At 38.6% G+C, this 17,147-nt stretch overlaps 1 protein-coding gene across 1 annotated transcript; it reads right to left on the bottom strand.

Annotated features, from left to right (window-relative positions):
* Window positions 1–5,264: 5,264 nt before the first annotated feature.
* On the bottom strand, window positions 5,265–6,298 carry LOC308433369 (mortality factor 4-like protein 1). Its single transcript, XM_080933402.1, has one exon. The coding sequence runs from the start codon at window positions 6,237–6,239 to the stop codon at window positions 5,268–5,270; it is 972 nt and encodes a 323-aa protein (XP_080789528.1). The 5' UTR covers window positions 6,240–6,298; the 3' UTR covers window positions 5,265–5,267.
* Window positions 6,299–17,147: the final 10,849 nt, after the last annotated feature.

Below are 17,147 nucleotides of genomic sequence, written 5' to 3'. Positions count from 1 at the left end.
GTATTCAGCTACTAAAGGAAACATTCAATAGTTCCAGGCATGGGAGGCAGAGATGATTCAAGTATTTCTCATCTGTTGGATGTGGAGTTTAGATAGAAATAGAACCTTTATGATAATCTCTTGTTTAGCATGAGCTGATGAACCACAGACAAGAACAGATCTGTTCACTTGCTGTGTGGAGTGAGTGTATAGGAGTTTTTTTTTTTTTTTTTTTTTTTTTTTTTTTTTTTTAACCTTGAAGTATTTTTAATGGCCTCTGTCTTTAGAAATTATTTATCTATTTAAGTCACTTTTCTGTTTTGTTTTAACTGGTACAGCTATTTAATGAGACTTACCGAGCTCCTGGGAGAGTTTGGGGTCAGAATAGTTGAAGCTGAAACTCTGGTGCATAATTCTTCACATTAAGTTCCGATATCTACCAGGACATAGCACTCTAGCCTTCTAAATGATGATTTGCCTCTGATGTGTAGGGGATAAAACTTGCAACAATGAGTGAAGGCAGATATTAAAAGTTCATGTGACCCATGTCAGAGTCCTGCACTCTAGAATCTTGAGATTAGTCATGAGGATGGGGTGGCAAATCGATTCCTAATCTGCCTAACCTCATATTTTTTGTGGTTTCATGTTTCTTTCTCTAAGGGGATGAGAAGGCAGCTTCAACAATGGTTGAGTGCTAACCATTTCTTTCTGCCATCTGGTACAGCTTTACCTGCAATCTACAGTGAGTGTTGATTGTTTTTTAAATATAGATAGGACAAAAACACAGACTTTAAAAAAGGGGGCGGTCATACATCTTTACTCAATGTCAGGAGCTACCTAAATTGTTCATGAAGACTTCAACTTGGACAAATAGGTATGTTAGCAGTGAAATTTCACTGCCTAAAACAGAAGTGTATTTGCTTGCAAAGTGATGTAGGAGAAACACAAAGACTTTTGGCTGCAGACTGTTGTGGAATCCATAACTAACTAGATACAGAAATCAGGTACGTAGTAGTCTTTGGCACCAATGTGGAGGTTTCTTGGGCTGCAACAGCAACTTGAAGATAGACCAAGATCAAAATGCAAAATCACACGAGGATTTGAGGGAAAACTAGGTTTTAAGTCTTAGGCACTTTTATTTTTAAATGCACTTTTTAAAATTATGGACTTCAAGGACTTGAGAACTCACAGTTTAGAGGTAACTGTATCCCTGGAGCCATCTGGATAACGACTGTGCCCTTAAAGAGAGTCATAGTCCTCTCAGGTCACAGGTAACCAATGGCATAGTACCGAAGCATTCCTACTCAGCATCCCTAATCAGTGGATGTACACAAGTTCTCGGAACACGGCTGTGATATAAATAGCTATTTGACATTTGTTAGCTCCATCAATACATTAGACATTGTAGCAAACATCATTTGAGCCGTGATCAATGAGATTACAATCTTAGTTAATTAATCATAGAGACAAGCCACAAATAGAAATGAGCGGGGGATGGTTACAACGCTGGTGAGCAAGCTCCCAGCTGATGTCTCATTCTCTGCCCAGCTTTTCAAAGATTTAATAGGTCTAGAAGATTTAGAGGCCTTGTGCTGAGCTCAGCGATGGCTCTGAAATAAGGTTAACAATGATCTAAGCATCTCTCATCATCACGGTGGATAGGGCAGGGGGTACACCAGGACATTACGCTTTTTAAAAATTGTTTATTCACGTTACTTCTCAGTACCAGCCTTCTCTCTTCTCCTTGTCTCCTTCCTTCTCAAAGCTCCCCATCACCCCTCCCCCATCTCTCTGAGAAGGGGTAGATTCCCCTTATACCACTCTCCCAACCCTCAGCCCCTGCACATCAGTCACGGTAGGACTAGGCTCATTTTCACTCACTGAGGCAAGACAAGATGCTTCTGTGGTCACTGCTGGGCCATTTACATCAGGTGGTTAGGATGTTAATACTTCCCTGGTATCTCTTGAAGCAGCTTTATTTATAATAGCCAGAGCTGGAAAGAACCCAGATGTCCTTCAGCAGAGGAATAGATACAGAAAGTGTGGTACATTTACACAATGGAGTACTACACAGCTATTAGAAACAATGACTTTATGAAATTCTTAGGCAAATGGATGGAAGTAGAGACTATCATTCTGAGACAGATAACCCAGTCACAAAAGAGCAGACATGATATGCAGTCACTGAAAATTGAATACTAACCCCTGAAAGCTCTGAATACCCAGAAATCAACTCTCAGACCACATGAAGCTCAAAAAGAAGGAAGGCCAAAATGTGGAAGCCTCAGTTCTTCTTAGAAGAAGAAAAGAAAAAGGAAAAGAAATGTGTATTCATCATATAACTCTCATATAATTATGTAACAAATTTTGTGAGCTATAATAATAGTTTATAAAATAAATAAGTTAATAAAAACTATTTTAAAAATAAATATGTCCAGTCAAGAATGATACATCTTCTCAATGTTGTATTTTCAGCACTCGAGCAGAAACTGAACATGAAATTAACTGATGTCGCTTCTGCATACTATTCATTTCAGCTGCAAAATTAAATAATTGCTTTCATGGCACTCAAAAAGAAAGAAAGAAAGAAAAAGAAAGAAAGAAAGAAAAAGAAAGAAAGAAAGAGAAAGAAAGAAAGAAAGAAAAAGAAAGAAAGAAAGAAAGAAAGGAAGGAAGGAAGGAAGGAAGGAAGGAAGAAAGAAAGAAAAAAAGAAAGAAAGAAATGTCAAAGCATTGTCCATAGTCTCAAGCTCAGGAGGTGGAGGACGAAAAACCAGGCCTTGACCATAGGAATAAACATGTCTATTTGAGGACCCTCCACAGACACTAGTGTATTGAGGGTGAGTTTATTTTTTGAAAAATGTACGTATTATATACACAAGTATGTTTGAGTTTGTTACTTGTTCCAGAATGTTTCATTTCTTTTCAAAAGTAATAACCTACTATCATGTCTCTGAGACAAAGTTTATTTTTTAACAATATGTAATAGTGTCTCACACCTGGGTAGCCTTCAGCCCACATGGCATAGAAGGGGGCATACAAGACCACATGGCTCATCTGAACTCATGTTGTGCAATTACCCACTGGCCTTGGCTCCAAATCATGGTCCTTTGGGATTTGACATTTGACATGTGCTATGCAAACCATAAAAGGAGGACTGCAAAATGTTTTTCCTTCTCACACTTAGTTTATGGACAAAAGATAGGATTCAGCAAACGGATCTCTTATAGTCTTAAACTAGAAGTAAGAGGTTTCAGGACTCCCAAGCTGGTTGGCCCCATGCCTCATGTCAATCAATGCAACCAGGTTGGTCAATGGAAAGCTGCATACACTGTGGTGTCCCCTAAGTTTATACTAGAGCTGAATGATTTCCAGTGCTGATCAATGAAGAGAAGAGCTTCATCATGTGTGTGGGACATTAAAACATTTCTGTTCTACTACAATTAATTACTTATTTATTCATACAGTGCATGAGAAAGTCCAATTTAATCGTTTTGCACATGAACAGACATTTTCCCCAATATGATTTATTGAAAAGATTTACCCACTATATGGCTTTGGTATTCTTGTAAAAATTATTTGATTGTCAATGGTTAGAATTATTTCCAGGCTTTCTACTTTGAGTCTTTAGACTACAAATCTAATTTCATGTCAAGGCAGCAATGTTTTGATTATTATAGTGTTATAATAACATTTGAGATCATGATATATGTTGCCTCCTAGCTCTATATTTTCTTTGATAATGCCCTTATGGTGGTTTGTGACAATTTGTACATATATACATCTTAGGAATCCTTTTTTTTTAATCTGTAAAACACACAGTCAAATTTTGATAGGAATTGTGCTGAATCTGTAGAATCTGTGGAACATTCTGGGCATTTTAATGTGAATTCTTCAGCTGATCATTTACTCATTCGCGTGGTCCCTGGTCTGTCTCATGAGAGTTTTGTAGCTTCGACTGTTAGCGTCTTTCACATCCTTCCATAAATACACTTTTATTATTATAGACAATATCATACACTGGGTTGTTTTCTGTGCTTAATTTTTTGTGTGTTTGTATACATAGAAGTATGCATGCCATGACATGCATGTAAAAACTTGTAAGAGTCAGGTCTCTCCTTCCACCATGTGGCTCCTGGGCATAGAACTCAGGATGTTCAGGTTTGGCAGCAAAGCACCATTATCCGAGGAGCTATCCTCCAGCCTCATTTGTTCATTTTAGACAGAGTTCTGCCCTGTAGGCCCTGTCCACTCTTGATTGATACTCTTGCCTCAACTGTTCTAAAGTTAAAATTACAGGTTGTGCCACCATACCTAGCTCCTTTCTTAATTTATTTCTTAATTTATTATATAGGTATAAGGACGCAACTAGTTTGGGGTGCAGATTTTTGCACATTATAACTTTAATAAACTCATTTATTAATTTAACATTTGTGGGTTTGAAATCATTAGAGTTTCCTAAACACTATAAATCACTGGATGAAGGTAGTGTCATTTTTCTTATTCCCTTCTGTTATCTCCCAGCTCATAATAACACTGGAAGCACAATGTAAAACAAGCATTGAGAGTGAACATACTTATGTATGTATATATGTATGTATATATATATATATATTCTTTTTTGTATTTTTGATTTTTTTTGAAATTTAAAGAAAAAATTTATTGAAGATCTGAAAAACAACTCCTACAAGATTGACTTTTCCATAAAACTGTAGCTACACGATGCATTGCGTTTATCATGTTAGAACGTGCATTAGACACAAATACAAAAACCATGAAAACGAGCCACCATTCTTTAACAACTGAGCAAAGATAAAATGCTAAGGAACAACATGGATGACTTGCAAAGGATGGGCTCTTTAAGCACCATTAAAAAGAAAAAAAGAGCACAGATGGATGAGTGTTCAGTTATATACACTGAAGTGAACCTTTGGCACTAGGAATCAGAGCATTTTGTCATAGAGCATTAACACATATTATAAAAGTGCATAGTGTCAAAGGAACAGAACCACCAGCATTCAAAAGCAGCTTCGTCAACTAGGCAAACCCTCTACAGCATGTCTCTCTGTTGTCCATCACTGATACACTGGTAGAAACTTTGAAATGAAAAAAAAAAAAAAAAAGAAAAAAGGAGCAGTTACTCCTTTTATTTTCTCTGTTTAAACAGAAAACAAACATCAACTCTGTTATACACTAACGGTCTTCAAAGTATATCATTTGTACAAGAGAAGGACTAAGAACCAAACTGTTTACAGAGACCCAAGCACAAGTGAGAGGGAGCACACTCCTCACAAGGCTTTCCGATGGTACTCGGGAGGAGCCACTTCATAATCACTGGCACTGAACAAAGTTGCAGAATTCTTCACCAAGTACTTGAGGAAATCATGTAGATAGTTCAGTAATAAAGCAAGGCTTTTCTCATCTAAAGGTGTATAGGCCAACATCGCTCCAATTCGCACAAATAATCTCAGTAAATGTGGCGCTCCATACACCTGGGACATGGGTGCATCGGGGTGATTGGCCAGAATTTCAGCGTACTGAGGTCTCTCAAATTTGTAGAGCAGCTGAGTGCCCAACATTACATTGAAGTACTCCTTTATCCCTGCCACAACCTCATTAACAGCATATTCCTTATTATCTGTATTTCCTCGAGACTTCTTATAATTTGCATAACCCTCCAAAATGGAATCCACATTCTTCTTGGCAGGAAGATAAAAAAGCTGCTTTTGTCTGGTAATTAAGTCCCAGTCATCCACAAGCCATGGTTTCAGCTCTTCAGGAATCTTCACTTTAACTTCAACTCTGTTCATAAATGTTTCTTCATTTTCAACAGTAGGATCTACCTGGGCTCTCTTCTTCCTAGGAGGCTGAGGTGTCTCACTGGTACTGCCACCATCTCCATTTCCAGGTGTTTTCTGCTTGTTCTTTTTTGTTTTCACTTCAACGTTTTTCTGTTGCAGACCAGATGTCTTCTTCCCTGGAGCAGCCCCTCTCATCTTGCCCTCTGCATATTGTTCCTGATTGGCCTTTTGAAGTTCTCGCTGTTTCTGCAAATTGGTATCCACGTATTTGAGTACTCTGCTTTCTGGCACCCATTCATCCAAATTTTTATTCCAACCACTGTAATGGATAAAGTACTTCACTTGTTTGTCCTTTATGGCAACCTTTACACACTTTGCTTCATAAAGAAGAGGCCCATGAAAGCACAGCACTCGCTCACCCTCCTGGAATTTAGGCTTCGGGTCCTGCTTGGGCGCCATTTATAAGTGATTCGCCGCCTCCTCCTTCTCCCACCACCCCCGACTACCGCCCCCTACTCTCTACCCCACCCAATTTAGCGTCAGACGCGCCTTCCGGAACAGCCAGCTCTACATCCTGGGCGCGATTTTCGTATTTTTGATTTTTTAATTGAACAACTTTATTTAAAAAAACAAAGATAAATGTACAGAATTTAAAAGCATTTTTGCATAACAGTATATAAATACATTTTTGTCAGTACTTGATTTTTTTAAACATTTGATAGTATGCATTAAAATCTTACAAGTTACAATGAGCATAAAGTAAATGTAAAACAAGGTGTAACTGAAAACAGTCAAATTTTTCTTGGTGTGTAAAGATTGAGCATAATGATTTTTCTTTTTCTTTTTTTTTTTTTAGCCTTTGTTTTTCTTGAACTTCATATAGTCTGTAAGTTGTTTCTGGGGTGTTCAGAACTTTCTGAGGTTAGTTGTCTTTACTGTCTCCGACCAGCAGAAAAGGAACGATGACACAGCGTTCTTCTCAAAGTGGTTTATTCAGGAACCTTACAGCATGCAAGTGAAAATCTTTCTGTCCCCTTTCTGTCTCTCTGTTTCTCTTTCTTCCCTCCCCGCCCCCAAGCACAGTCCCTTTTATCCTCTCTCAATTCCACCTCCTCAGTCCATGTTGCATGGCTGCAGTTCATAGGATCTCGTCATCTGGCCTGATCTTGCATCATGGGTGCACCTGCGAAGCTCGCACGGTGGGAGTGGCTAATCTTGGGGGCAGGAGGAAGTCAGGTGCTAGTCACAAGACTAGGCCGGAGTCCCAAGCGCCATCTTTGGACTGCCACCACACTCACTCTTCACAGGCCTAGAATACATGAAAATGTAGAAATATTTTCTGTTGGTAAAACACTCTTCTTGCAAGCATGTGGACATGAGTTTAATTTCTGAAACCTACAGGGTCTTGGAATTAACATGGAACTGTGAATGAAATTCTTGAGCCAATGAAATAGGTGATGTATCAAAAAAAAAAAAAAAAAAAAAAAAATCAAGCAAGCCCTGGTGGCTTTATCTGCAATATCATTTCCCTCTTCTAGGGGACCAGGTAAGTTAGCATGGGCACGGATATGCTGTACAAAAACGGGTGACGTTCTTTTCAAAATCAAGTCAGGCAAGGTGACAACGAGATGTCCAATAGTAGATTTTGAATTGATTTTACCCACTACTTCTAAGCAGAGCAACATGTTAACAACATACTGGCTATCAGAAATCAAATTAAAAGGGCCTGGAAACAACTCAAATACCTTAATCACAATTTGCAATTCAATAACTTGGGGTGATGCAGGGGGAAATTGTATGGTAACTAGAGAGGACCCTGCCACCACATATGCTCCTTGTCCTGTCTTGGAACCATCTGGAAAGATGAGCGGGGCACCAGGTAATGGTTTCTTAGAGGTAATGTGAGGGAAGATCACAGGATAGGCGGCAATCAATTATAAGATGGAATCTTTAGGAAAATGATTATCAAAGTTACCTTGAAAACTGCATCTCAGAATAGCCCAGTCATCTATAGTAGATGACAATACTTCTAGTTGTTTCACATTATAAGGGATTATAAGATCCTTAGGTGGGATGCCAAAATACTGTATGCATTGTTGAATGCCTAGCAAAGCCAATTGTGCCACTGAAGTGGGATAATGCGCAAGTGTCTTGGCCGGGGAAATCTTGGGATGTATCCAAAGCAAAGGAGCTCCTTGCCATAGAACTCCTGTAGGCTGTGGGCAGAATACACAGCAAAATGGGTTGTGACTCATCCCGGCGTTTTAAGGCCGCAGTCTGGCCGCAGTTGTAACGCGGCTAGGGCAGCACCAGTGAGTTGTCTGGGAGAATCAAGAGCAGAATCACCTGGCAGAATATCATAGAGTGGTTGCAGCTGTCTGTTGGTTAGAGATAAATAGGGTCGAACCCATTGAATATCTACTAATAATTTTTGAAAATCATTTAGTGTTTTTAACTTATCAGTACAAATTTGGATTTTCTGGGGAGTCACTGAATCCATAGTTATTTTAGTCCCCACGTAGTTTACCACCATATCCTTCTGAAAGCTGCTGCAAACCTTCCTTGTCCCATCAGCATGTCCTGACCCCAGGCGGGCTGATCATTGTGAGCGTTAATAACAGCCTGCTCCGCGGCAAATTCAATATAGTATGCCTTCCAGTCTCAATACTGACCAGAGGTTAGGCAAGCATGAGCCAAATTTTGCCAGTCACTAGGGGTCATGCAATACCGGTGTAGGTGTTCTAATTGTGCCACAACATACACAGCACTAACTCCATAGGTTTGTACTCCCTCGGCTAGCCTCTGAACGATTTTCCAGTCTAGTGGCTCATGATAACGATTACCCTGCGCATCCTGAAATACAGGAAAGAACTGGGCCCGTAGCTCTCTCTAAGTTTCAGGATGCAGACTAAGTCCTTCCACTCCTCCTGGGGCATAAGAAGGCAGAGTTGGCAGCCCCGGAGCCGACAGTTCAACCCGTACTTTCATTTTCTCCAAACTGTCTGCTATGCTCTCCAGATTGTCTTCCGACATTTCTCCCTCACTAGACACTTCTCCCGCCTCTGAATTCTGGGAGTGCTCTTCACTAACCTGATTCAGAGCCTCGTTTCCCTTCTCCAGCTCAGCACTACACCGTTCCTCATCTCCTATACAGTTTTTCAGAAATTTCCATACTGGTAGCACTCCTTTAGCTAGTACCCCTTGCTCTTCGGCAAACCGCAAATCCTTTCCTAATTTTTCCCAACTAGACATTGTGAGATATCCAGATACCGGGAACCAGGGAGCTACCTGGTCCACTGCTTTTAAAAAATTCTCTACAGTCTCCTTTTTTAGCCCGATTCCTTTCGCTTTCAGCACATCCTTCAGAGCTTGGCGAACTGTCTGAACTGATGTTGTGTTTCCCATAGCGCTGGGTGCAACTTGTCTCTGTACTGGGAACTTTATCATCTCAAACTGAGAGCTTTCCTCGTCCCCTTTACCGGGGAGCTTTATAGTCTCAAACCGAGAACCTTGATTTTCCCACTTACCTGGGAGCTTACTGACTAGTCACCCTGACCGTGATGAGTTCTGAACGCTGAAGGGGAGTTTCGCCATATGGGCCACCACTTGTTGCTACCGTCTCCAACCAGCAGAAAAGGAGCGATGACACAGCGTTCTTCTCAAAGTGGTTTATTCAGGAACTTTACAGTATGCAAGTGAAAATCTTTCTGTCCCATTTCTGTCTCTCTTTCTGTTTCTCTTTCTTCCCTTCCCACCCCCAAGCTCAGTCCCTTTTATCCTCTCTCAACTCCACCTCCTCAGTCTATGTTGCGTGGCTGCAGTTAATAGTTCCGTGTCATCTGGCCTGACCTTGCGTCATGGATGTACCTACTCAGCTTGCAGGGTGGGAGTGGCTAATCTCGGGGGCAGGAGTAAGTCAGGTGCTAGTCACAAGACTAGGCTGGAGTCCCAAGCACCATCTTTGGACTGCCGCCACACCTGCTCTCCACAGTTATTATCCAGTTATCAGTGACTGCATATTATGTCTGTTCTTTTGTGGCTGTGTTGTCTCACTCAGTATGATAGTCTCTACTTCCATCCATTTTCCTAGAAATTTCATAAAGTCATTGTTTCTGATAGCTGAGTAGTACTCCATTGTGTAAATGTACCACAATTTTTGGATCCATTCATCTACTGAAGGACATTTGGGTTCTTTCCAGCTTCAGGCTATTATAAATAGGGCTGCTATGAACATTGTGGTGCATGTGTCTTTGTTGTATGTTGGAGCGTCTCTGGGGTATATATGCCCAGAAGTGGAATAGCTGGATCTTCAGGTAGTACTATGTCCAATTTTCTGAGGAACCGCCAGACTGATTTCCAGAGTGGTTGTATTAGTTTACAACCCCAGCATCAGTGGAGAAGTGTTTCTCTTTCTCTGCATTCTCACCGGCATCTGCTGTCATCTGAATTTTTGATCTTAGCCATTCTGACTGGTGTGAGGTGGAATTTCAGGGTTGTTTTGATTTGCATTTCCCTGATGGCTGAGGATGTTGAGCACTTCCTTAGATGATTCTCCACCATTTGATATTCCTCAGTTATGAGTGAATATTCTTGTCTTGTATGAAGTTTTAGGTATAGTGTTTCTGCCTTTCCCTCAATTATGATGGTAGCTGTTGACATATTATGCCTGATTCTTCAAATAGATTTTGTAACTTATTAAACTTTTACAAATGTATTTTTTGTATTTATTGAGGCAAGAATAAGTTTTCTGTCTTGCATTTTGTTAATGCAGGTGCTTTGTCAGTGTTGGATAGCTTTGTCAAGTTCACATAGCCTAGAGCCACCTGTAAGGGATGCATTAATTGAGGTATTACCTAGATCATCTTGGTCTGTGAACATATCTATTGGGGATTGTCTTAGTTGTTAATTATTGCAGGAAGTACAGCCACCATTGGGAAGTATCATTCCCTAGGCAGGTGGTCCTATGCTATATAAAAAAGCTGAACAGTCATGAACCTTGAAGTGAGTTAACAAGCTGCATTCTTTCATGGTGTTTGCTTCATTTCTTGACTTGATTTCATTTAATCATAAGTTGTGACCTGAAAGTAGAAGAGGACATAAACCTTTTCCTCTCCCAAGTTGCTATGGTATGGCATTTTTCAAAGCAGGTAAAATCAAAACAGTACAGTAGGCTACCATGCAAGAAAAGTTAAAACAGGACAAGTAGGCTACCATGCAAATCTCCATTTATGAAATCAATTTTGTATCTTCACAATAAACTCCAGGAGGCCATAATGTGTAATGCTTTAATGTGTTGTTTGCTTTTGTTTGCAAGTATTATTTTAAATATACTCAGAGACATTGTGTTATAGCTTTCTTTTGCTTAGTTGAACTTTGATATAGGAATAATAGTTTCTTCATAAGACAAGTTTAGAAGTATTCTCTTGAACTTTCCCTTTTTAGAAAGAGTTTGGAGGCTAGCACTAATCCTTCTTTTTTCTTATTTAAGTAAAACTTTATTATAATGAAATTGCAAATAAGATAATATGGTCTGGGTTATCCTTATTTAAAGTCTATATAGTTCAATAAATTTTTCTACAGTTAGATTATTCATTGTGAAGAGTGGATTTTGCACTTTGACTACCCATTATAATTTATGTACACACTGTATTAAGTACTTTTCTATTGCTATGGTAATAGAACTATGACTGAGGTAACTTGTAGAGAAATAGTGGAAGTGTTACAGCTCTAGGCAGAAGGTATTCTGTCAGTCAGGAGCCAAGGAATACCACAAAGTCACACTATACAATAAACCTTACACAAGGGATACACAAGGGAAAAATACAGGATGGTGGCTGTTTCCACATGGGAGAGAAGCAACAAAGAAACAGGCAGGACGCAGACTTAATATAGACTTTCTTGGGGATGGAACTTTTCCAGGCTACTCCAGGATTGGTGGGATTTTGTAGCTTAATCTTGGGCTTTTTAACTCTGTGAGGCAGAGCTGCTATGTGTTCTGTGGGCAGAACCTGGAAGTTGGAGGTCCTTAGGGGCAGGTCCTGGCCACTTGTGTGCCTTGAAGGCCTTGCAAATAGGGGATTTGGGCCTATAGTTCCAGGAGCATAAACATCCATTAGTGGCAGAAATCATGGTAGTAAGTGGTTGTCATGACAACAAAAAGAGCTGAGAGCTCACTCCTCAGACCAGAATCAAGAAATGGAGAGGACAAACTCTAAATGACACAATCTCTTAAGATCTAAGTCCACCTCCAGACACACATTTTCTACAACAAGGCCATACTTCTGAAACCCTTTACTTACAGTACTATCATGTGGGGACTAAGTACTCGAATGTCTGAGGCTATGGCAGGACATTTTATTCAAACCTTCAGTCTCCCATTGCATAAAAAAAGCAATGGCAGAGATAGACTAAGAAAAACAATTAGGCTTATATCCTCCTTCATAATTCATGCTCTGGATGCCATCTTTGCTCAATACCTAATATTTCCCTTTTTTGTTTTCCCCCAAACCCAAACCCTTTTGAATGTTGTGTAAGAACTCTGCCCCCGAGTGCCTTAACCTTTCCTCTCTTAATTCCTGTTAGAATTCAGCAATACAAACACATAGTTCTCAGCTTTTTAAAAATGAGATATTTGTAAAGCTTATCCCATCTCTTTAGTTCTTATTATACATGCCTTCAGGTTTTCTAATTTCTATAGCTTGGTATTGATAGGTTGTACGTTTTTAGGGCTTTATGCACGTCCAGGCTCTCCATTTTGTTGAGAGCCAGTTATTCACGGTAGCCTTACAAGATCCTTGTCTGTAGCATATGTCAAGATATCTGTCCTTTCATTTTACCATTTTCAATCTGAACTCTCCTCATTTTTATTTAATAAAATGTTTTATTAAGTACATAGTTTAAGAAAATAACATTTATATTCTTAAAAAGAGTTAACTTTAGTTTTACTCACATCTTCCAGTTTCTAGAGTCTGTTAATTTATTTGTCCCCCGATGTCTGTTAGTTTCTTATTATCTTTTGTTTTATGTTTAGTGTTTATTTGGTTGGTTTGGTTTTTACCAACCTTTATAACTTTTTTTTTGCTCCATCCCAGGTCTGGGGGGAGATATAAGCATTTTTTAAATTTCCATGTTAGTTTTAAACTTCTCTATTTTGTTGACACATTGGTTGTCTGGGAATGTGTTCTGGAAGTTCTGGAAGTTCCACAAATTTGAGAATGTCCTCGTCTGTCTTCCTCTTGTTACTTATTACAAGTTTCTTCACAGTCACAAAATTTGTCCAATTTGTTTTAAGTTAAAGAGAGTGGTGTTGTCAGGTATTCAGTAGGCACTGTACAATTCAGGAGGAAGTGTCAGGTATTCAGTAGGCGCTGTGCCTCCTGTGCTCTGTGCTGCATGCCAAGCAGGCCTCCTGGTCTAAGTGCATTTCCAGCCCAGCACCTTCTTGCCGATCGTTCTCTGGGCACATATTGTTGAGCATGGTGAACTGAAAATCACTCAGTTACCACCCTGTTGCTCATCTCTCTGATCGTTTCTCTTAACATCTGCTTTTATGTGTTGGCGCTCTCCTGTAGGGTAACTACAGTTACTAAAGCCTCTTTATGAGGCTTCTAACAACACATTTGAATAAATATTTTTTTTCTAACAAAAGTACAGCAGCTATTTCTTGATTTGCTTTTGTTTTCATTCATATGGAATGTCTTTTGCTTCTTCTCTTTTGGCCTACATGTATTCTTGAAGTTGAGATGAATTTATTGTAGGAAGCTTACAGTTGAGTCTTACATTTTGTTTGTTAATGCATTCTATATTATTTAATTCAGAAATTAAAATTACTCATCTACAAAACAATTATAAACAAGGGTTTGTTTCCTCTTAACACTTCCACGACACAGCTCATTATTGAGAAAAGTCACAACAGAAATGTATGCAGGAACCTGGAGGCAGGATCTGAAGCAGAAACCACATAGAACATTGCTGCCTATTGGTTTATTCTCCGTGGCTTGCTCAGTTTGCTGTATTCTACAATTCAGGAGCACCATCTCAGTGATAGCATCACGTGCAAAGGGCCCTTTAAGATCAGCATTTGTACCAGCTCCAGTGGCCACCAGAGTCACTAGTTCATTGGCTGTGATGGCCTCTGGATGTGTCTCGGGGACATAGCATAGTGAAATGCATTCTGGAGAAAAATTACTATATATAGTTGATTAGCAATAAAGATTCCCCAGAGGTATGTTCTTCTTAAACAAGATTTTTCTTTTGGAAGAATTTCCTCTATCATACACTTAAGCTGAGTGGAGTCTGGGTTTTTACCTGACATGCTGTCAAGAAATCTTTCCTATTGCCAAGATGGAAAATAATTGGCTTCTTTTTTGACAATATTGTATTTCTGTCATAAATAGCCTTCTACAAATGCTTAGGTCATACACAAAATATAGATGGAGTTTTTGCCGATGTAAAATGGTCCACATCCAATCCCAAAGAGTAGTCTGTGTTCCCATTTGAAGTCTCTCAAGCTTGGACTTCACTGTGCACATTTTGCTGGCTTTCTGGTCTCAGAAACTCCCACCAGAACTGGTCGCTAAGTTCAAGTCACAGCATTTTAGATGTCTCTATCTACGAACTGGCCCAAATTCATCCTGCAATCTAGTTCCAAATACTTAACATGGTTACATTTAGTCACAGTAATGATCCCACTTGGCTGATGCCAAAAGGATTCTTGTTGCCATGACCACATACAGAAAAGAAACAAGAAGAAGGGTTTATTTAACACATGATTTCAGTGATTTCAGTTCATTGTGACAGGCAGGAAGGAGTGACACAGTAGTTGGCACCGTAGTAAAAAAGGAAGAGGAAGAGAAGAGGGTTTAAAGATGAGGTATAAACTTTAAAGCCATGTGCTTAGGGAACGCTCACCCTCACCTGGGTCCTACCTTCTAAAATTTCTACAACTTCTCAAAAATAATGCTCTGACCTGAAAAACCAAGCATTCAACACAGGACACTTTAGTGTCCACTTCCTGTCCACACTGCAACAAGTATTTATATAGACATTTGTTGTTTATTTTCTGGCTACTTTGTGGATCCTTCATTACTGTCATCCTATCTTAGATCTTTTTCACTATGGATATGTCTCAATTCCTTTATTTTTCTCTTTTCTTTCCTCTATGTGTTTTTTTATAGCTTTAAAACACATGCTTTCTGTACAGCTTACTTAAAACATCTGTTACTTTTGAAAAAAAGTCATCTAAACTGATGATGTTGATTTCACACAAAACTGTGCTCTTTCTCCCCCATGTTTTATGTTTCAATGCTGTAGTGTCCACTAGTAAGTTGTTCCATCCATACCTGTTTTATCACTTTTGCATTTCTACATTTGTACTAAAGTTACAGATGATTTTTAGCATCACTTAATATTGTTTTCTATAGTTATCATCTTCAATGTCTTGTGTGTGTGTGTGTGTGTGTGTGTGTGTGCACGCTCCCATGTGTGTGTTCCTGTTATCTTACAATCCTTTGTCTGGCCCTGAAGAGCTCCCTTGAGCATTTACATTTAGAACAAGTCAGCTTTAGTGGAGATAAAGTATTTTAGCTGTTATTTGGGAAAAAGTCTTTATTTCTGCCCCACATTCAAATGGTAACTCTGATGGATTTAACTTCTTTTAACACTTCAAGCATAGCAATCTAGTGTCTTGCAAAGCAAGAGTTCAGTTAAGAAACATGGTGATAGTTATATAAAGGTATTTTTTATCCTATGGTCTTCATATATATATATTTTCTTCTTTTTTTCCATTTTCATATTTGGATATATTTACATTTCAAACGTTACCCCCTTTTCTGGTTAAATTTTAGCTAGAAATTATAAGTTTGTTATAGATTTCATGAGCTCAAGGGCATGTGGAATATTCATAGACTATTTAGCAGTCTTCTTCTACCTTCTTTAGTACATCTTTGTGCAAACAAGTCCTCTTTTCTATAGTTACTTGATAGTCTCTAATGTTCTTGGCTGACCTATGCTTATGTATGTGGCCTACTCATACTTACATAGCATTTCTCATTCCTGAGCAACAGTGTGTACATCTTTGGGGATTTTATTTTACTTAACATTTAGCATGTGTTTCAATGGATGTTTTTGCATTTCTGAAAAATAAGTAGGATATATCCTGTTTTTGTTTACTGATGTTCATTCTGTGTAGCAATCAGAACATCAGTTCCAATTTCAAAGGACCATTCCAAAATCATATATAAGTTTGGTAGCTAAATTATTATAGAAGTTTAAATAACTCAGAGCAGTGTTGGTTTATCTATGACAATGTTCCCATTGTACCATGTGGCTCTAGATTCCTGATTATAATTGGTGTCCTGGTGTATTACGTTTTGAGGACTCTCTAGTAACTGTGATGAAGACCCAGCTGTCATGTCCATGAACAAATAGTAACAAAGACACAATCCAGTCTAAAGATACCAAATTAAAGAACATTGCTTCATATCCACCCTAGGACTGTTGTTTTACAAATGGGAGGGCATCCTCTGGAGAATAAATCAAATGACTCAATAGGACAGGTACACAGACAAGTAGGACTAAAGATGCTTTGCTGTGAAAATGAATTAAATGAAGTTCTAGTCATGATACCTTGACATATGCATTTTGTATCAGCATATGCATTTTTTATTCTGAGTATAATGAGCACTTTGATTTATTCACCATTTTAAGGATTTCTCTATTGTCCTATATGTGGCCACCAGCGTCTTTTCTGGCTTCATGACATGGCTTCCAAATGAGTCAACCTGAAATAAGGAGTTATCATTCTTTAAGAAAAAGCCAATATCCTGTTTCCTACTTTACATCACACACCAGAGGATCCCAGAAATCTTAAATTTCAACATGATAGTCCCTTCTGCTAGGCACTTAGCAGATGATTCCTAGGAAATAATATTTTCCACAATGCACATATTTCAGACTATGTGGGAAGCTTCTCCTCAGATATTTATGTTGTAATTGAGATATTTATAAGCTTTGGAACAAAAAGAATGATCTTTTAAAGAGTTTTGATATTTCTTGGATTGATCAGTAGTTATAATCTCAGACTAATTTCTTTAGTATTGTTTTGCCTCATATGTTACTTATGAATGGAAACAAAGAGCATCTTATAAGAGGAATTACAATTGAAAAACAAAGTTTCAATAGGAAGACTAAAAACACCATGTTTTATGGAATTACTTAACATAGGAATTCTGAGATTTTTGAAATTAATAGCTTGTCCAACAATTATTAACATTTTAGTAACAGTAATTTTTTAAACAGATACCTACTCTGTTTAACACATTTGAATTTGATTTACTTACAATTATTACCAAACCAAACTGTGTGATT

The sequence above is a fragment of the Micromys minutus genome (assembly GCF_963924665.1).
Source record: "Micromys minutus genome assembly, chromosome: 1".
In the NCBI taxonomy this organism is placed as follows: Eukaryota; Metazoa; Chordata; class Mammalia; order Rodentia; family Muridae; genus Micromys; species Micromys minutus.
This window is presented reverse-complemented; position numbering and strand designations above follow the sequence as displayed.

What these genes read in the sequence shown, in the direction of transcription:
- LOC308433369 (XM_080933402.1), bottom strand. Translation starts at nt 6,239, where the DNA reads ATGGCGCCCAAGCAGGACCCGAAGCCTAAATTCCAGGAGGGTGAGCGA.